The following is a 22,455-nucleotide window of genomic DNA, read 5'->3' as shown; positions in this document are numbered from 1 at the left end:
GACATTTGTTTTGGAACTGGATAAAGATTGGATTATGAAGCTATATTTTTGAAATTCTGCAAAATTGTTCTTGGGAGGAAAGATCTGGGTATTTCCTGATGTCTGTGTGGAAACACAGGGAAAAAGAAAACAGTTTTTGTTGATATGCCTTGAAGTTTTAAACCTCAGAGCATATTTCTTTTTTGCATTTTCCTTGTAAATGTTTAATTCAGCTAGGGCCCCTTTTACAAAGATGTGCTAGCGTTTTTAGCACGTGCGTTAAATATGCATGTGCTAAATGCTAGAGACATCCATATATACCTATGGGCATCTCTAGTGTTTAGCGCGTGCTAATCATTAGAGTGAACTAAAAACGCTAGCACACCTTTGTAAAAGACCCCCCTACATTCTAATCATTACCTTTTCTACAATCCCAAGCAACTTAGGGCTCTGTTTACTAAGTCGCACCGTAGGCGCGCTAACTTTTTAGCACGCGCTAATGACAGAGACACCCATTATATTCCTATGGGTGTCTCTATCATTAGCGCATGCTAATTTTTAGTGTGTGCTAAAAATTTTGCGTGCCTACACCCTTAGGGTATTTTTTTAAATTTAAATTTAACTTATTATATATATACAACAAATGCATATAGGAAAAATAAGAAAATCAATCACAAAACATAAGGACATACAAAGAGGAAAAACAGAACCATTCTAGTCCGTATTACTGAGATCAATTTTAAGCAATTAGGAAGAAAAAAAAACCTTAGGGCATTTCTTGATAATAGTCGCCCAACTCTGATTCCCATAACCCAAGAGGTTATAAAAGAGGTCATGATGATACAATTTTCGGTCTAGGTACTCTAATTGCTCTTTTTTATTTTATCTTTGTATATTGATGTTAGGGCCCTGTTTACTAAGGTGCGCTAGCATTTTTAGCTTGCACTAAAATTAGCGTGCGCTAAACACTAGAGACACCCATATATTCCTATGGGCGCCTCTAGTGTTAGCGCGAGCGAATTTTTAGTGTGCGTTAAAAACGCTAGCACGCCTATAGCATGGCTTGGGGTCTTTTTGTGTACGTGCACTGAAAAATGGCTTGCGGTAGTGTAGGCACGGGTTTTGGACGCACACCGATCCATTTTTTAGCGCGCCTGTAAAAAGGCCTTTTTTTTTTGCTGAAAATGGATGTGCGGCACTATCAAAATTGCCACGCGTCCATTTTGGGTCTGAGACCTTACTGCCAGCCATTGACCTAGCCATTGACCTAAGCCAGGGATTGTGGGTTCGGGTCCCATCTGGGGTGCCAAAAGATAGGTACCCAGTGTTGCACCTTCATCCCCAACAATACAGCTCCAGATGGATCAATTACCAGAGCTTTAGAAGGCTTAACCTCACTGTCGCAAGAATTGGCAGAAAACTCTGGCGTTGATACATCCTGGACAGGTTGGATGGATAGAGCCTTTGGTAAATGGAAAACATTTATCATTTCAGCAGCCACAACTATAATCATTGTGGTAGCAATTTTTGTTTTAGTAGGATGTTGCATAATCCCTTGTGCTAGAGGCTTAGTAGAACGCTTAATTGAAACCGCAATAACGAAAAAGACAGCAGCAGGTCAGTACACCCTACACGAAAATCTCCTTCCCAACACCACAGGAGATAACACATTGGACTATCTCCCTCCGAGAAGGACCAATCGCTATGTAACTGTTAGAGACACAGGAGAAATGTCTGCAGCTCTATAATAGCGCGATAATGTGATAAATTGTGCAACTGTATGCAAATGTATGGTTAAGATATAATCAGTATATAACCAAAGCTTTTTGATTTATAACAATGTATATATAATCACATAGATATGAGTAACATAGAACAGGCATATGGAAAAGTTGTAGAAAATTAATAGTGTACTAACTATAAGTTTGTGTAGGATTGTCATAATTGAAGTTTTGTTAGGATGATAAGTTCACACCGTAAACAAAACAAATTGTACCAGTTGACCTTAAGACTCAGATAATTTGATGGCCTCATAGAATACCTTCTGGAATGGATGGTACCACGGTACGTTAACCCTGGTGTCACCCTATGGGATAGGGTGAAGAGGGGAATGTTAATATATGGCCTGGCTTTGGATCTACCACTGGAATAGTGAAGGCCAAAGCTATGAAGCCTAAAATAACTGAAGAAGTACTGACTAGGCCAAATAACAAGTACATGATTTAATATTTGAGAATCAGTAAAAAGCGGTTCTGAATAATGAGTCCTGCCACAAATTGGTACAATTTTTAATTCAAATACAGCTCCTGTAATGGGGAAAACAAAAACAAAAAGGATGGTTCAGATGAACAAAATGGAGCCTATTACATAGTTCTTAAGATGAACAAAATGGAGCCTATTACAGAGTTCTTAAGATGGTGTGAAAAGTATGTGAAAACTATTGCAACAGGGAACAGGTGTCTCAGAAAAGAACTTGTTCCCAAAACATACTGATAAGAGCGCGTGAGAACGTATCATCTCAGGAATTGAGAGCTAGGTTTCCCACCATTGATTTCTATGGGGAGGTTGTGTATAAAAGAGGGAAAATTGTGCCTTAGAGGGGAGTCTTCTCAGAGGGCGAAGCGCTGGTCGGTTGTACTCAGAATCTCTCTGCTGATTGTTCCTGATAGAAGTCTGATGTCTGTATTTTTATCAACTTGAAGACTTGTCTTTGGGGTAAGAAATAAACTATACCTATTTATCTAGATCTATCTCTGTCTTTATTCGTATGGAATTTATCTTCTCTTTACCTTACATTTAGCCTACAAAGCAGATCACATACACTCAGTGTTTGGAGACACTTAGACTGATTTTTAATAGGCATTATCTGGAAACATACTTAGATCCGAGAAGACAGAAAGTAGAAGTTCAATTACAACTCTTAATGCCACCCCATAGCAGACCTCCTTGTGATTGGCTGATAATGGAGGTTGGAGAAACTATACAAGACCTGTTATATGAACCGACTACTTTTAGTGTAGGAGTCAGAAAGAGGTCTAGAACAAAAGTGAAGAAAAACAGAATCCAGGTGGTAATGACCTACATGCATCAAATGCCACTTGGGACGTGTCCGTTATGCGCGCCCAAAAATAAAAAAATATTGGGCGCGCTCCAAAAATGAAATTACCGCAAGTCATGTGGTAGTTGGGTGGTAACTCTATTTTGGCGTGTGTTGGGCGTGTGTACACGCTTATGCAGCTTAGTAAATAGGGCCCTTAATTTGAACTGCCCCTTGTGGACTTATAGGGAGCCTAAGGGGGCCTTTTACAAAGGCGCACTAGTGTTTGTAGCTCGTGGTAAAAATCAGCTGGCGGTAAACCCTGAGATGCCCATAGGAATAGAATGGGTGTTTCAGTGTTTACTGCCAGCTGATTTTTACCGTGAGCTAAAAACGCTAGTGCAGTTTTGTAAAAAAAAACAAAACAAAAAACAAACCTAAGTGCACTAAGGACTGATTTTAATTATTTCTTCTTTTCTATTTGGTTTGTATTGGGCATTATAACTCATGCATGATATACGCTTGTTCATTTATAAATGCAAATAAATAGCAAATGAAAAAACAAACAAACAATTGCATCTAAGGCCGTTTAGAATTCTAAAACAGAAAGCTAAGAAGGGGAGAAAATGGAATAAACTTAAGGTAGCCTAGGTTACATTAAAATACTGATGGATTAAATAAAATAATAAAGAGAACTATAAAACTACTAAAATATTAATCTAAGATGGAAAAGGAAGGAAAGCAACAAGAGACAAAGAAGGATGAAGAGGATAAACGTAAGGAGTGGGGCGAGATAGAACTCCAGAGGCAAGGAGGGGTCTATATAAGATGTCAAGAAAAAAGGAAGTATATATTCAATCTGAAAAAAGTGCCTAGGAGAAGAAATATGTTTTGAATGCCTGTTTAAGGGGTCCTTTTACTAAGCTGCAGTTAGCGCTAGTGCACACTTACCGCGGGACATGTTCAGGCGTCCCGAGGTGAGTTCCAAAACTGCGCGCACTGTTCGTGTGCTAAATTTTTAAAAAAAATTTTTGTTAGGGGGCAGATTGGGGGGAGGAGAGTGGGTGTTCCTGTGCTAACTGGTTAGCGCAGGATTACTGCGTGAGCCCCTACTAGTTACAAGATAGGTGTCAATAAGTGCTCCTGCAGTAATTCTTTTTAATGGATATGCGCTAGTGGCAATATTAGTGCATGATATATATATATAAGAGGTTCTCAGTACTTGTAGCAAATACACTTGTTAATCTTCAGAGGAAAAGGCCTCGAGAAACCCCCCCGACACATAAAAAGGTCTATAGGGAGCATGGGGTAAAAACCCACTATATTTTTTGATACTAACTTTAGGCTCAGCCAAAAATAATTAAATTAGCTTAGTTTAGTAGATCTCTGTGTTTTCCTGTTAACATTGACTGTGATATTTATATATCTTTGATTTAATTAGGTATCTCTTCCCCACATTTAATATTAGTGCATGGCCATTACTAGAAAAAATAGAAAATTGGCCATTTTTCCAGCTGTGGTAAAAATGGCCTTAGCAGCATGGGAAAACTCTGCATAAGGGTGTGCTAAAGCTACTTTCTACTACAGCTTAGTAAAAGGACTCCTAAATTTCTTAAGGGATCCTTTTAACTAAACTGCGGGAAAAAGAGCCCTGCAGTAGCGCCGAGAGCTGTTTTACCTGCGCACCAGGGCCATTTTTACCACAGCTGGTAAAAGACCCCCCCCCCACACACACAAAAAATGGTGAGATAACTCTTATCACATGGCCATGTGGCAGGGAGTCCTTACCAAAACCCATTGAGATGGCGGGTAAAGGCTACTGCGGTAACCCGGTGATAACTGGGCAGCAGGTGATGATGCCTGATTACTGCCGGGTTACCACTGCGCTAACTATTTCTGGGGTTCTCCCCCCCCCAGAAATGGCATGTGCTGGACTCGAACTACTGCCAATGGCTGCATTGGTCCGGCGGTAGTCCTGGAAGAGCGAGCGGTAAGCCCGTGTTGAGCTTACCGGAGCTCTGTAAAAGGGTCTTAAGAGGTCTCAAGGCAAATAGAAAGTGGGTTCTGATTCCAGAGCATGGGAGCAACAACTTTGAAACAGGAGTGACGAGTGCAATCCAACCTGATTCAAAGATAAGTAAATTTTGCTGGGCTGACTGCATTTACTGTCAGAGTCCTTACCGCCTCCTATGTAGGAGGTGGTGAAGGCTCCGGTGGTAATCCAGCGCACTGCCCAATTACCGCCAGGCACACCTATTCCGCCCACCAGTGATTGAAAATAAAAACTATTTTCTAGTACTGGAAACGGCGCGTGGCAAAAACGGAACTACCACCGGGCTCCTGGGCTACTGGAACTACTGCTGGTAGCTCTACCGCCCGTTGATAAAAGGGTCCCTAAATTTGTGTTTTGTACTTGGTTCTCCTAGTTTGTATTTTTCTTGTACACTGTCATGCTGTGAAAATTGAAAGGTGGTTAATCAAATCACTTAAATGTTAAATATAAGCTAAATAATTCATGAAGGAGAGCACATTACATTATTTTTCCTGCACTCACTATATCCCACTTTGTTTGCTTCGGATGTTTTGTTATTTCTTTACTTATAAAATCTAATTTTAGCATGTGCCTGATAAACTTGTTAGAAGCCAGTGTAGCAGGCATACTAGGGCCTTAGTGCTTAACATGCCATTCCACATGTTTGGCTGATAGGTGGTTTCTGAGTTTTTAGAGTTTGCAGTTTGTAAGATTGTGTATTGTTTGTGTGTGTGTGTGTGTGTTTTTTAATGAATGTTTTATTGTACCTCGCCTAGATGTTTGGATAGGTGGGTTACAAATGTATTAAATAAATAAATAGCCTTACTGTACATGCTAAGCTTTAATGCAGAGGCCACAACATGCTTAGATCTGCAGTGTGTGTGTATGACTTGGGGGCTCATTTTCAAAGCACTTAGGCTTACAAAATTACATAGGGGCCCTTTTACCAAGCTGTGGTAAAAGGACCCCTGTGGTGGCATCGGCGTGCAGGTTTGCCACATACCGAGACCCATTCCTTTCCATAGGGTGAGAGGAAGAACATCCCCTCTATCATTCAACTCTAAATACTTATTGCTCAATGGCCGAGACATACTGGTGTTCTAGCAATAAAGCCTTGTTCAGTCTCCAGTACCTATGACCCCAAGGGCCTACATCCCAATTAAATGTTAAAGTAACTGGGGCATGATCAGACCATGTACGTGTATCTATCTGAACATCTTTCCTTTAGGATCTGGGAGTCTCCCAGCCATAAATCTATGTTCAAGAAAGACCTATGATGGGGTGAGTAATAGGTAAAGTCTCTATCTCCTGGATGTCTCTGTCTCCACAAGTCAAAAAGACCCCATCGAGTCAGAAATTGCTGAAATTATGTACGCTCCCCTCTGCGAGTATGAAATCCCAGCTGCATTGTTATCCCGCCTAGGGTCCAGAGTAAGGTTAAAATCTCCCCCCCCCCCCCACCCCACCCCACCCCCACGAGAAGAAGACCCTCGCCCAGTCTATGGGCTCTATCAATCAGTATTGACTCTGGTTGCACTGGTGGGGATCCCGAGGAAAGGAGGGCCCCTGCTATTTTCTGAACCACTTTTTCACAGTCCATATACTCAGGGCCTTCTGGGATTCCCTGAAAGCAAAGATTGGCTCTGCGACTTCGATTTTCAAGATTCTCGATCTTGTCCAAGAGATATCTGGTGCTGTGTTTATTCTCATTGAGCCGCTGGTTAATGCTAGATAATTCCGCCACATGTTCCTCTAAACCAGTTTCGGTTTCTGCAATGCGCTGGCCCAGCTCAGCCAGCTCTGTCCGAATAGCAGCTCCCAATGTAGCTACTTCGCCTCGTAGGATGTTGGATCGTAGAGAGGGATGCCCCTATGGCCTGAATCGGGACCTCAGCATTTGCAATATCCACAGAGAGTGCAGATGGTCCCGCGGCGGTGGATTCGGGCGCATGGAGATCGGGCGTTCCCACTTCCGGCTCCGCTTCCAGTGGATTGTTATTGAGGGCTGCCGCACGGGGACGGTGTAAAAGCCAGATCCTCGGGATCCTCCGGATCTAAGTACTACCTTAAGCGCTAAGTACTACCTTAAGCGGTTGTTTGTTTTGACGGGCGCTCACGGCCGCAGCTTTTACACCGTCCCCTGCCGCACGTTCTTGAAATGCAAAATCTTGCAGGTTCACTGCCCGATGCCGTCAGTCCGCCATCCCAATTTGACCACTGAACTATTAGAATAAAGATGTGCCAAAGATGAGCTGCACAAGCTGTAGCTGGATGGGTCAAAAGCTCTTTAGAAAGCCGAGTAGTGCCGAGCTCTACAGCTAGGCAGCCATTCCAGTTGGTGACGTCACTTCCCCTGATAGACATTCTTATTGTAATTGGTATTCAGCATATTCTTAAAAACTGGAAGAATGCTAATCTTCTAAAATTTACATTTTGGTGGAATACAGTTTGTCGATATGAACTATGTGTTTCTGAGAAAAGGTCTTCTTCAAGTGCTTTACATCAATTATAGTCTCCCATAGACTCTTTACTCTCTATTTTATTGAATTGACTAACAACTCTGTTTCCTTATTGTATGGTTGAATGTTTTATTTTTAAATTGTTGTTGATAGGATTCTATATATAGCCTGTTGTATTTCTTATATTTTTCTTACCCTTTATACACTTGCAAATTCAATAAAAAAAATATTGAACTAAAAAAAACGCTATCAGCCTATAAAAGCTACAACTGTATGGGCTAGTGTGCATGTTGAAGTTAATTATTTTATCCATTAAAGACTGAGATAGCATGGGCCCCATTTTTCCACGAGTTTCAGTGCCTTGATATGTCAGTTCAAACAACTTGCTTTCTGTGGACTTAAAAGTGTGTCCTCGCTTTCCCTAATAATCACTCTGTTGAAGATGTATACTTTAGTACATCCTTTGTAACATCATAAGAACATTAAGTGTCTAAAAGCTTTCAGTTACCGCTAACATTCAAAGCAGGTTTTCATTCTGTATGATTTTGCAACTCAGGCACAAATTGGAAGACAGCTCTTGGCAGATTAAAGAGGAGGCATGTATACCTCAGATCATTAAACAACAGATCAGTGCTGTAAGTGCTATTTTAAAATTATGGGAAAATTGCACAATACTACAATGTTATCATCAGTCATTTTACCTCTGCCATGAGACAAGAACAGAACACACGTACATTTTTCTGTGTGGCGTTCATGATTATGCTCACAGATTCTTAAGTACAATGAGAAAGTGTGCAATTGATGGGTCAGGACTCCTATGAAAATAAATCATGAAGGCATATTTTCAAAGCACTTAGACTTACAAACTTCCATAGGTTACTATGGGGCCAAGCCCACTGCGTACTTGCCGCATGGCAATCTGGCACTTCTGCAAGAGGCCGGCAGTAATGCCTGCCCCCACCGTGCACCATTTCTGGAGTTTCAAAAATATTTTTACATTTTTTTGCGTAGGGGGCTTACCCAGTAGTAATTGGGCAACGCCATGTGCTGCCCGGTTCCCACTGGGTTAGCACCGGAGCCCTTACTGCCTCTTAAATAGGTGGTGGTAAGGGATCCCCCAGGAAATGGCTGCATGGTAAGTGATTAACATACCACATAGCCATTTCCTTTTTTTTAAAGGGATGGGAGGGGAGAACTTTCTTTGTATTTGTTTGGCTGTTACTCTTGTATACACTTTACTGCTTTGCAATATATCAATAAAAAACAAAGTTTAAAAAAAAATAACAGTTCTGTAAACTGGGTGCTATAATATATGCATATAATTTAGGCATATGACATAGAATACTAGTAAAAAAAAGCCCGTTTCTCATTGAAATGAAACTGGCGCTAGCAAGGTAATCACCTTCTGCTATTAATGTTTTTAAGGAAAGTTCCAGCGTCCCCCCTCCCTCCCTCCCAATTCCAGGGTCCCCCCTCCCTCCCTCCCAGTTCCAGGTTCCCCCCTCCCTTCTTCCCAGTTCCAGGGTTGTCATCCCTCCCTCCCTCCCTCCCTCCCAGTTCCAGGCCACCTCCCTCCGAATTTTAAAGGTCATCCTGACTTACCTCGTTGGGGTTACGGCGGCCGGCAGCCGCGGTAAAAAGTGTGCAGGCTTGGCACTTACTTCAGTTTTCCCAGATCTGTCAGGAAATGAGGGCGGGACCAGAGCTGAGAGACAGAGAAGGGAAAATTGAAGTAAGTGCCGAGCCTGCACGCTTTTTACCGCGCGAGGTAAGTCAGGATGACTTTTAAAATTTGGAGGGAGGGGGCCTGTAACTGGAAGGGAGGGAGGGAGGGAAGGAGGGACGACGACCCTGGAATTGGAAGGGAGGGAGGGGGACGCTGGAACTGGGAGGGAGGGGGGACGGACAACGACCCTGGAACTCGGAGGGAGGGAACAAACTTCCGATGGGTGAATATTATATGCAGCCTTCCCTTCCCTCCGAGGGCAGGGCACTGAGAGCGAGTGCGAGGCATGTGGTTGTTCCCTTGTCCTTCTGATGTTGTGTTCCTTTCCCTGGGCGATTACGAACCCTATGAACATTACATGGCTTCACTGCCACACAGTCAGCTTCAGAACGTTGGAGGTGCGAATTATTATATTAGACTAGCATATATGCATGTATGTACTTTGTAGTGAAGTACATAAACTACTTTCCAGTAGTTAATCCAAAACGTTTAACCATTCAAAAATAGTTGGTAGTTGCCTAGTACTGAAACTACATGAAGTTGTTTAGCTACATTTTAAGTAGTTAGCAACAAACAAAATCTCAGTTGTGTTTTTAAGATCTTCTACACCGCTTGCTTACTGACTTGCTAACACCCCAGCTAACACAGTTCTCTTGTGATATATTATCTTTGGTTCTGGAGCAAGTCATTGGATAAAATGAGAAACTCTGCTGTGATTGGATAGATAGAAAGGAAGTATTGTGATTGGATAAATTGAGAAACAGCACTGGAATTGGATGGATAGGAAGGAATCACTGTGATTGGATAAAATGAAAAACTGCATTTGGGGACATTTAGGGGCCCTTTTGCTAAGCCGCATAGGCGCCTACGCGTGCCCAATGTGCATCAATTTGGAATTACTGCCCGGCTACCGCGTGGCCCAGGTGGTGGTTTCATTTTTTACATCCACTATGCATACCGGAAAATAATTTTTATTTTCTGGCACATGATGCTAACCTGGCTGTAAAAGGCATTGTACATGCGTAGACCATTACCACCCGGTTAATGCGTGAGACCTTGCCGCTTAGTGAATGGGTGGCAGTGGGGTCGTGGATCCAAGATGGACATGCGGCAATTTTCATTTTGCCGCACATCCATTTTCAGCCTCCCAAAAAGGCATTTTTTACATGTGTGCTGAAGAATGGATCTGCACGCATCCAAAACACGCGCCTACACTAGCGCAGGCCATTTTTCAGCGCACCTTAGCAAAAGGACCCCTTAAAGTTTTGTGTTATGGCATAGCTAGTGTTTGTTGTTGATTTAGGAATCAGTCCTGTTTTAAATGTCAGAATGAATAGTTTAGTAGTGAGGGCATTTTATAGGAAACAGATGAGAAAAAATTTGTAGTGAACTGTAAATTCTGTGTATGACTTGAGATCAGTGGTAATATCACTTCAAGCACCAACTTCATCAGGATGGGCATTATTATTATTTATTGCATTTGTATCCCACATTTTCCCACCTATTTGCAGGCTCAATGTGACTTACAGAGTTTTGTTATGACATAGTCATTCCAGGATTTTAGGTACAATTGGTAATGTGCAAAGATTAGGTAAGGGAAGAGACAGGGAAGGTGTTAGGCAGGTTAGTATAGAAGGTGGATTTTAATAACTGGATGGGTTGGTGAGGTAGTTTTGTACGGTTATTGGTTATCTTTGTAGGCCTTGTTGAAGAGATATGTCTTTAGAGATTTGCGAAAGTTAGTTATTTCGTCAATAGTTTTCAGGGCTGTAGGTAATGCATTCCACAACTGCGTGCCCATGTAAGAGAAGGTGGAAGTGTGTATCAGCTTGTATTTCAGTCCTTTACAGCTGGGGAAGTGCAGATTGATAAATTTGCGGGCTGATCTTATGGCATTTCTGGGAGGCAGGTCCACGAGGTTTAGCATGTAGATTGGGGCGTCTGCGTGAATGATTTTGTGTACAATCGTGCAGATCTTTAACGCAATGCGTTCCTTGAGTGGGAGCCAGTGAAGTTTCTCTCTTGTGGGTTTTGCACTTTCATATTTAGTTTTTCCGAATATGAGGCTATTTACTCTGTTTGTTAGTGTCTCAGTTTCATGTAATTTTCATCTAGATGGTGCTGGTTTGGCAGCTTAAAATGTGGGGGTAGCACATATTTCACCAACTGCTACAATTTCTTAAAATACTGTTGTGATTTATAACTATTTGACAAATGATTTAAAAATCTAAATTTAATCTTGTTGCAATTCAGTCATTATGTAAAACTTAAAAAGTAAACCTGAAATTAAAAAAAAAAAAAAAAAAAGAATATCAGTTTTGGTTTACAGGAGGAGGAGTCAAAACAAGGATGGAGTGAGTGGAGAAAAACAATATCATAAGAAATATTTGAAGGATATTTAGTTATAAACTGAATTGCTTACTCCAAGTGGAAGCAACATCAAAGTCGAAAGCTCCCAATCAGAACCTGCAGCCTTCAAACTCCACAGTGACACCCTAGAAGGCCAACTCTTCTGTATCCTCTTCTACAGACTGCCAGGAAATTGTACAGAGACCCAGACCGAACTTGTGGATTTTATTTCTACCCAATGCATAACTCATAATAATGTTCTACTCATTGGAGATATCAACCTTCACTTAGAGAAGAGTGAGGACCCCCGAACCACAGACTTCAAAGAATTTGTCCATCTCTGGGATCTACAGTCACTACCCACATAAAAGGTCCCGCCTTAGTAGCTTTCAATTTCTCCCAAACCATGACTTCAAATTAGGAAATCACAGTTGGGAAGAATCCCTCTGGTCTGACCACTCTAAACGACACCTTACCCTATACTGGAAAGAAAGCAAAACATCAAAGAGACAGGAACAGCACACCTGCGAAACTCGTGGAAGGCTAAATCATGAAACATTTTGGGGTAAACTGTACAGCAATCACTGGAACCCAAAGCCAGAATCTACCACCTTCCTTGGGATGAAAGATGCAAAATTACATTACACGAAATAGCTCCAATGAAAATGAGGAAAAGTCCCAGATAGAAATTAACCCCATGGTTTAACAAAGAACTATGCGAACTCAAACACAACATTCAAGGCCGTTATTGATGATCTTGACAACTCTCAGGTATATATCACGGCAGACAGACTATGGTCAACATTTCACCCACCAACAATCCACATGGTAAACAAGGCTATCAAAGAGGCGTCTAATACACACTGTATGTTAGACGCCTGTCCAAACTACCTGTCCAAAGACACCCCAACAATTTTCCTAGAACAAATCACACACCACATGACATTCATGCTAACACACCATCCTGTTTCCCCCTGAAAAAGGCAATATAATGTTAACATCAATACCCAAAACTGAGAACCTAAGCGCAAGCATAGTCGCAAATTACAGGCCCATAGCCTCCATACCCCTCATGGTCAAAATAATGGAGAGCATAGTTGCCAAACAGCTAATGAGATATCTACAAGATTTCTCAATCCTCCACAAATCCCAATCAGGTTTCAGACCAGGATACAGCACTGAAATGGTACTCGTTACACTAATTGCGAATTCTAGATGAGAAATTAGCAAAGGCAAATTCTACTACTCCAATTCGACGTCGAGCACCTTTGACATGGTAGATCACACAATACAACTTCAATTGTTAGACAAATTTGGCATTGGAGGCATAGTACTAAATTGACTAAAAGGCTTCCTAACATTTCGATTGTACCAAATAAAAATGGATGCCACTATCCAGCTTATTTTCGAAAGAGAAAGACACCCATATTTTGACCCAAATCGGGAGATGGGCGTCTTTCTCCTGTGGGCGAATAAATCGGTATAATCAAAAGCCGATTTTGGTCGTCTTCAACTGCACTCCATCGCAGGAATGAACAAAGTGGACGGGGCGTATCGGAGGCGTGGTGACTGCGGGACTGGGGCGTGGTTATCGGCCGAGGAGAGATGGGCGTCTTTAGGTGATAATCGAAACAAGAAGGGCATTTTGGACGAGAATTGGTCCGCTTTATTTGGACCCTTTTTTTTCAGGTCCAAGTCTCAAAAAAGTGCCCCAACTGACCAGATGACCACCGGAGGGAATTGGGGATCACCTTCCCTGACTCCCCCAGTGATCCCTAACCCTCTCCCACCAAAAAAACCCACTTTACAAAATTTTTTCCCAGCCTGTATGCCAGCTTCAAATGCCGTACCCACCTCCATGACAGCAGAATGTGTTCTATCCTCTGACAGCCTTCCCTGGTTCTGATGTGGCTCTCGGGTGAGTGTGACACCTTTTCTGTTATGCGCACTGCAGAGTCACATTAGCAATGCATTTTGGTGGGTGTAGGGTATTGGGCTCCGTGATTCCACTAGCTTGTATTAAATGCTCATGATGTTGGTAGTTGGTGGGCTCTACTCCCATGGTGCTTTCCCTCCTGCTTACTGGGTCAGAGTGTGCCTTGTTTTGTTTCCGGTAGTCCATGAGGTAGTGGCCATTTTTGTAAGCCAGTTTTAGCTCCTTTTCATGTGTTACCCACGTTACTGAAAGTGGGCATTGTACAGCATTCTGCCAGCTCTGACCTACTGCTAATCTCAGTACCAGGGAGACTCTTTGCCAGTGGGGCACAACTTCTGATCTGCAGTTAACTGTGAGTAAACGTGCTTATTCCAATAAAGGATGTTTTCGGAGACATTAGTCTTCAAGTGTCAACTGGTGTGCCAAGGTTATACAGCAGCAACAAGTCCTAGAGGCCTGCGTGTATGCAGGTCCCTGGAGCACTAATAGTGGGTACCGCAGTGCACTTAAGGCAGGCGGACCCAGGCCCATCCCCCTACCTGTAACACTTGACTTGGTAAATGGGAGGCCTCCAAAACCCACTGTACCCACATGTAGGTGCCCCCTTCACCCCTAAGAGCTATGGTAGTGTTGTACATTTGTGGGTAGTGGGTTTTGAGGGAGGGGGGTTGGGGGCTCAGCACCCGTGCTAAGGGACCTATGCATGTGGGAGCATTGTCTGAAGTCCACCGCACTGACCTCTAGGGTGTCCAATTGGTGTCCTGGCATGTCAGGGGGGCGAGTGTACTATGAATCCTGGCCCCTCCCACGACCAAATGGCTTGGATTGGGACATTTTTGAGCTGGGCATTTTTAGTTTCCATTATCGCTAAAAAAACCAAACGTCCAGCTCGGAAACGACTAAATCTATGACATTTTGGTCCGTACAAACCGTATTTTCAAAACGAACGATGGATGCCCATTTTTTTGAAAATACGGTCTGTCCCACCCCTTCACGTACCCGTTCTCGGACATAGACGCCCATGGAGATGGGCGTTCGCGTTCGATTATGCCCCTCCACATGCCCTCCCTGGAAAGCAGCATGTGGAGTACCACAATGTTCACCACTATCTCCCTTATTATTCAACATAATGATGGTACCCCTCGCCAACACATTAGCAAAAAACGGATATAACCCATTCATCTATGCAGGCGATGTTTCAATTTACATCCCATTCAAAAAGGATCTATCCGAAATCAAGTTCAGGGATACAGATCATGGAATCATGGGCATCTGCCTTGAAATTCAAACTCAACAAGGACAAAACCCGATGCCTGATTCTCACATCACCTCACTGCAAGGACACCATACAATCATTAGATCTAGACGGAACAAAGCTACCAATAGCAGATCACCTAAAATTCCTAGAATCATCCTGGATCGTGAACTGGAACTATGCGCATATGTGAGATTTTGCGCATATGCAGACAGAGTGAGGGGCAAGTGGGGCAGACAGTGTTGGGTCTGCATTAGCACATGTGTGGATGCACTGGAAATCGGGCCTGTGCGGTGCCGGCCCAATTTGAAGAGTGGGCTAGTTCCGGCAACAGTAGAGCACTGTGGAACATGGGGACGGTACAGGGGGAGTGCTCTGGAGCCTCTCTGAAGGGCCTTTTTATCAGGATAAGTGCAGGGCTAGAGTCAGGCCAGAGTTGCTGTGTGCTCATGCGCACGTGAAGAAAGCAGAGGCAGAAGGACAGCGGGGTGAGGGTGCATGAGCCTCACGTGCTGGAAAAAAAGGGGAAAAAACTCATTTCAGAAAAAAAAGAAAGGTATATGGAGAAAAAAATATGGAATATGTGTTTTCATTTATTTAAATGGTAGAAATGTTTTGTGGTTAAATGTATGCTGGGCACATTTAATGTTGTCAGGGGCTCGTGGTAGGGTCTCAAGGTAGGGATGTTTTTAATGAGAGTTCTAAACTGTTATTAAGTTCAGTTGGGAGGGAAACAAAGAGAGTGGTTGTACAGGAAAGTGCTCTGTGAAAAAAAAAGTTCTTTGGTGGTTTTAAAGGAGGTTTGGTCACTGTGACACAGGAGTAAGTGATATAGGTAAAGTTTAGAAGCCTTGCAAGTTTTTTTTTTAGCTTCAGGGAAGTGTGACTGCCTGTGTGAATGATTAAAAGACCTTTGGGGCTAAATTATTTCCCTTACAGATTTCTTTTAACATAAAAGAAAAATAAGAAAGGTTTTGAAAATTAGTGAATTCAATTTTCTTTTGATTAAGCTGTCAGGTAATATTAATCTGACAGAAAGAAAAACATGGTGCTGACAGGCTCTGTTTTAAAATGTACTTTGTGACAGCACAGTTCTTATAAGAAGTGTTGTGAGATGCTGTTATTTGGAGAAAATTAGTAAGAGATTAAGGTGTTGATAATAAATTCCCTGTCAGAGTCTGTGTAAGAAAGCTCAAAAACACTGTTAGGATTTTTAAATTTGAAGAAAGAAGGAATTGTTCCATAGCCCTCAAAGAGTACTAAAATTTTTTGTTGTTGTTAGCAAAGTTGCCAAGCCTTGGTGAACTCGTGATGAGTGGCTGTGACCAGCAGTGAGAAAAGAAAAGTAATTTTGGCTAATATTTGAATGGTAAAGTTACTGACTAAAGTAAGTCATTGAGAGGTGGGATCAGCTTTGAGTTGATTGCTGTTGAGTGATGTCACTCACTTTAGTGACAAGCTCTGCAAATATATATATATATATATATATATATATATATATATATATATATATATATATATATATATATATATTTACTAGTAAAAAAGCCCCGTTTCTGATGCAAATGAAACGGGGGCTAGCAAGGTTTTCTTCTGTGTGCATGTGGGAGTGTGTGTGTCCCTGCCCTCTCTCCCTTCCCCTCTGCTCTCTGTCCCCTCCCCCCTCGGAGTCCAGTCCTTCAGTGTTAAGTTTCCTGCTCTGCTGTGTTTGTGTTACAGAGATAGTAAGGGCTTCTACCCTCTCTCCCCTCCCCCCTCTGAGTCCTTCACTGTTACAGAGAGAGTGATTTGATTTCGTGCTTTGCTGTGTTTTCCTTCACTGTTTGTGTTACAGAGAGAGCGAGGGCGGGGCAGACACTCATGGGGAAACCGGATATCTCTCCCCCTTCACACTTCCGGCTGGAGGCTTCATTTAGAACGTTGGTGGTGCCTTTTATATATAGAGATATAGAGTTATTGAGGCTTAGCAGTTCTATGCTGGAGAGCTGTCTATGTGCTGGTGGTGGGTTAAACTGCAGGTGGGCTAGCATGGAATTTTAATTAGCTTTTAGTGCTAGTTCTTGACACATGTCCTATCTGTTAAAACATAGACTCTCCATAGCCTGTCTCTCTACCTTCTCTCATTTCACTTCCTTCTAGTGCCACTCCCTCGTGCCACTTCTCAACCTTGTCACCTTTATATCTCTTCTCTCCTTCATGACCTCTCTTTCCTCTTACCTTTCAGCCCTTTTTTCCCAACCCCACTCCATCTCTTTTAGCTGCACTTTCCTCTGCATCTTGTCCCTTCTGCCTTCTCTTCTTCTTTCTCAAATCTTATCTCCTTTTCCAAGTTCCCTTCCCCAATTATAGCTCATATTCGCTCCGTGAGTTCTCACTCTTACAACCTGTTTCTTCTCTTCTCACACAGCTACATTCCCAGTTGTTGTCCCCATTTATCTTCCCTTTAGAGCTTTCAGACTCTTCCAGCTCTTTATAGCAGCATTCTCTCTTCCAACCACTAACCCTTTCAATTCTCTTTACCCCTTCCTAGCTTCCCCCAGCTTCACTACCAATGCCTGTCCTAATCACCTAGCCCTTCTCCCCTTCCTGTCTGTTTCTTCTAGCCTTTTAAAGCAGTATTCTCACTCCCAGGCAGTAACACTTTCCTATTCCTCCACCTACAGCTTCACTGTCAGCCCATCCCCACTAGCAAGCCTCTCTTCCTCAAACAGATCATTTTTCTGCCTCTTTCAGCCCTTTACAGCATAATTATTTCTCTGTCAGAAACCGCTTTCAACCCCTTTCACTCCTTCCTAAACATTTCCTTTCCTTTCTCCAGAGCTCCAGTCCCAGTGCATGTCCCCATCTCACAGCTTCTTTCCCACCTTTTTTGTTTCTTCCAGCCTTTCACAGCAGAATTCTCTCTCCTAGGGAATAACCTCTTTCAATTCACTTCTCATTCCCCTCTCCATAGCTCCACTCCCAGCACATGTCCCCATCATCCAGTTCCCCCCCCCCCCCCCCCCCGCAGCAGCTTTCTGCCATCTTTAGCTCTTCAAAGCTACATTCTGTCTCCCAGCCAGTAACCCGTTTCAAACCCCTTCCTAACTCCTATTTTCCTCTCCCAATACTTCTTTCTATTTTTTTTTACCTTAATTGCTAAAAATATTATTATGGCAATGCATGTAAAATTCCCCAGGACCAAAGTCCACCACCACCTTAACCACTAGGCCACTCCTTGAGGTAATCAGTGCCACCAAGAGACAGAGCTGGGCCCAGGGTAGGGCCGCTACAGCCTATGCACCCCGCCTGCCCCCCCCCCCCCCACTTGGGCTGCCACCACCCCTACCCCACTCCCACTCGGGCAGCTGGCGCCCCTGCCCCTTACCTTCCTGTGTCTGCTTCTCCCTCGGTCTGTCACTCTCCTGCTCCTGTGTGCCGGGACCTTGCTCTCCCTCTAGGAGGCCTGGAGGTAATCCCCCATCTGAACAAGGATAGTTGTTTTGAAGTCTAGAACCTTTGCTTTTGAATGAACCCTCTCCACACCTATCTTAATATTAAACTACACCATCTGGTGATAGCTGGACGCCAGATCATCACCCCACTAAAACACCAGAAACACTCTCCCCATTCATAAGCAGTATGGCCCCATCCTGCGTGGGTTCCATTACCAATTGATGGAACAGTTCACCCTGTGGAGAATCCAGGATCTCCCAACTTCTAGAAGACCCCACAATAGGGATATCCTAATCAACATCTGGCATATTAAAATCACCTATTAGCAGTACTTCCCTTTCACAGCTATATTTTGAATGTTTTCAATTAAATTTTATTGATTTATTTATTTATTGCATTTGTATCCCACATTTTCCCACCTCTTTGCAGGCTCAATGTGGCTTACAATACATTATGAATAGTGGAAATACAAAAGGAATTAGACATATAGTATAACAGAAGGATCTTGAGTAACATGATAGTGATAAAGCATGATAATAGTATAACAGCAAATATTATAAGACAATTCTGGATAAGTTCGGAGCATTTCATATTTGTTGATCTTTATGGTACACCTTGTTAAAGAGATGGGTCTCTGTTCACTTCTGTCTGAGATGGAGGCCTGTATATCACACCAGTATAAATACATTTTCTATTCCCTCTTTCCAGATTGACCTGCAGTGTTTCTTCCTTACTCTGTAGGTCCTGCAGTTATGTGGCTTTAATATTATCTAATGCCACTCCCCCTTCCTTTCTTCCTACCTCCTGAACAGATTATAGCCTGCTATAACTATATCCTAGTCATGGTTCTCTGTGAACCATGTCTCTGTGATCACCACTAAATCCAAATCAGCCTAGGCTTTAGATCCAGAACCTTATTTCCCATACTTTGGGCATTAGTATATACTGCTTTCCAGACTGTGCCCCTTTCCCCCCATTTGTGTATAGGTATTTAATGCTTCACTTACCTGAGGGCTTATACTTACTTGGGGGCTTTGATCACTCAGTTCCAATGATTCCAGTTTAAATACCTCCTCAGTAGGTTTTCCAGTCTGCTGCTGAAGACACTTTTTTCCTTCTTTATTTATTTAGATTTTGCTCACACCTTTTTCAGTAGTAGCTCAAGGTGAGTTACGTTCAGGTACTCTGGATATTTCTCTGTCCCAGGAGGGCTCACAATCTAAGTTTGCACCTGAGGCAATGGAGGGTTAAGTGACTTGCCTAGACATGGTAAACAATGGCCCAGCGTGCGCCCAAAAGACGTGCTCGCATTACTGCAGGCCACTTTTTACTGCGGCTTAGTAAAAGGATCCCTTAGTGACATTTAGCTGTAAACAAGTGAATCGTCAATTAGACCTATACCTACGTTTGCTTAATCAAATGAATCATTTTAAAATTTAGCTTATCCATGTTAGAAATATCAATCGTTGGCTACTCACTGCAAGTCTGATATCTTAACAACCACTGATTGAAATTTCCCAACTTCGTTGTAGGTGCAGACCAATTCATAGTATGACATATTAACCAGAAATAATCTTATGAATATGTTGCATCTCCTGATCATAGAACTGTTTTGTCTAAATAATTTGTGTGTTTTTATACATGGTGTCTGGATAAGAAGGGAGCCTCAACATTGTTCCAAATGACCGCAAAACAAATGTACTAGTATTAAAAAATGATTACTGTAATTTAAAGGTGTTACTGCAAGATGTTTTAAAAACTGGATGATCCCTGCTTTCAAAATGACATCATTCAGGAAGTGACCATTAAGATCTGTTTTAGCAAAATAGTGTTTAGCGAAGAAAATAAAGTTATTACATTTTTGCAACAAAATAAGGCATACGGTACAAAGGGTTTGCTAAGGGAGTTTCCTAATAAAAGTTGGACTAATGTATTTTCAAAGGTCATACTTATTAATGTTTAAACAATTGCAAAGTTTTTTGAAACTATATGAGGGGTCCCCTTTTTTTGCAAGACCACTGTGTTTATCAAACAGTTTTGAATGGTTCTTATGGTTGTACTAATTGCCTCAGATACCTGAATTATCATGGCGCTGAAAAACTTATTTTGATTGTTAATTTTAGCAAATGTTGATACATGAGCTAATTGTTATATTTCTAGGAAGCTGTGAGATATAAGGCTAATATGTGATGTATTCTGTTTTCTAGGAAATCAAGCAGAATGTATAATTGCACACCTTTCTGTATATTAGTATAAGCAACATTTCCTAGGAACTTGATTTTAAAATTAATTAACAAAAATCAGATTTAGGAGTTATCATATAACAGTTCTGTGCATCTAGATTTGAAAGGTATAAATTCACAGATAAACTTTTTCCAGAGATGTGAAGGTGGTAGAAATAGAGGACATGAACTTGAGGTTGAAAGGGGGCCGACTCAGGAATAATATCAGGAATTATTTCTTCATTGAGAGGGTGGTAGATACCTGGAATGCCCTCCCATGGGAAGTGGTGGAGATGAAAACGGTAATGGAATTCAAAAATGTGTGTGGGATAAACACAAAGGAATCCTTATTGGAAGGAATGGGTGCAAAGAAGCTTAGCGGAGATTAGATAGCAAAACCAATAATTGGGAAGCAAAACAGTACTGGGTAGGACTTCTAAGGTCTGTACCCTGATTGTGGCTGTATAGATTTGGATGGGCTGGAGTGGAGCATTTCAGGAGCTTCGACAACTTCAGAAATTTAGAACAAGGACAGTGCTGGGCAGACTTCTGAAAATGGCAAGGACAAATCAAAATCAGGTATACATATCAAGTATCACACCATAAACTCAGCTATATTTCTGGAGGATTATACAAGCAATTTTTAACTTATTCTGACAAAATATATTTTATCTACAATATAATAACAACAAAGAAATACCAGTGTTGTTCCTTTTAGTCAGGTCTGTGTTAGGTATTTAGAGAGTTGTTGTAATTTATATGTGAACTCAGTCATTATGCTTTCTTTAATTCTAGAGCCTACATGCAGACACCTCTAGGAAATTGAACATGAATCAAGCTACTGCTTCAGAATTACAAGATAGTTGTCAAAATGATCTGTTGAGCCCTGAGAGTGAGCAGGAGAAGAATGGGAAAATGATATCAGCGGAAAACAATGCAACTAAAGGTCAGTTTAAGTCATGGTTTTAATTATCAGTATACAAATCCATAGATGTCATGGCTTTGTTTTACTTTTTCCTACATAATTTCTATCTGGGCAATATTTTCACCCTCCAGCACAGCTTGCATTATAGCAATTTAGCATGGGCAGGGGAGTAGGATCGAGTGAGCCCGAGCCTTGGGGCATTTTCCTCATCCTGCCTGCAGCATATTTTTCTGGACCTATGGACCTGACTTTGTCTTCAGATTGATGACATCATTAGTGGCAGCCACTGCCATTTCAAAGGTTCCACATCTGGATGCTGTCTAGCACTGATGATACTTTAGCACACTGCAGATTATCATGGGCAGCATACATAGACCGAGTAAGCCCGAGCCTTGGGATAGTTTTTTCATCCTACCTGCAGCATACTTGTCCTGACCCATGAATCCTGACTTTGCCCCTGTATTTAGTATATCACCAAACTCACCTACATCAAAGGGACCCCACTCAGAAACTGGCTGCTGCTGATAGATTGTAGTTGAAGAGGTGTGGCAAAGGGATCTTGTGAAGTTATAGCATAAAATTTGTTCTCTAAATATTCTAATTATCTATGGATTACCAAACTGTCTAATAAAAAAACCCCCAGTGAGGTAGATTGCAAATTTATCACCAAAGTGGCTGCCTGAGCTATCTTACAATCCACAGAAGCCAATTTAGTCTCAAACTGAGAACATTTATTAACCACTTGTTATGAAAATTGACAAAGTTGAGGAACTGTTGACTTAATCCATCCCTCAGTCCTAGTAATTAGTGTCCAAATATCTTTTAAAGTAATATCATGAGGAGTCTCCAAGTTCGATTTACAAGGAATGGGTCATATCACAGCCTGAGGCACAGAGACACAGATATCTGGTAGTGGAAGGTCTGAAGGAGCCCCAGACAAAGGTTCCAAAGATAGGCCACCTTGCAAGTTGGAACTATCATGGGAAAACCTTTACAGGGCAGAACTTGAAGGATATATACATGGCATAGGAGTAAACTGCTCATTTATGGTTAATGAGTGTCCATTTGATGATGAAACTTCTAAAGGAGGAGATGGTACC

General features: G+C 42.0%; 1 protein-coding gene across 1 annotated transcript in view; it reads left to right on the top strand.

Annotated features, from left to right (window-relative positions):
- THEMIS (thymocyte selection associated) overlaps window positions 1-22,455 on the top strand; it is a 127,472-nt gene that overhangs the window by 90,449 nt on the left and 14,568 nt on the right. Inside the window, exon 5 of the mRNA XM_030195214.1 lies at window positions 21,226-21,376. Coding sequence (XP_030051074.1) covers window positions 21,226-21,376 — 151 coding nt within the window. The remainder of the gene's footprint in view (window positions 1-21,225; window positions 21,377-22,455) is intronic.

Source organism: Microcaecilia unicolor, chromosome 3 (genome assembly GCF_901765095.1).
Source record: "Microcaecilia unicolor chromosome 3, aMicUni1.1, whole genome shotgun sequence".
Lineage (NCBI taxonomy): Eukaryota > Metazoa > Chordata > Amphibia > Gymnophiona > Siphonopidae > Microcaecilia > Microcaecilia unicolor.
Note: the sequence above shows the minus strand (reverse complement) of the source record. Positions and strands in the feature narration are given on the sequence as shown.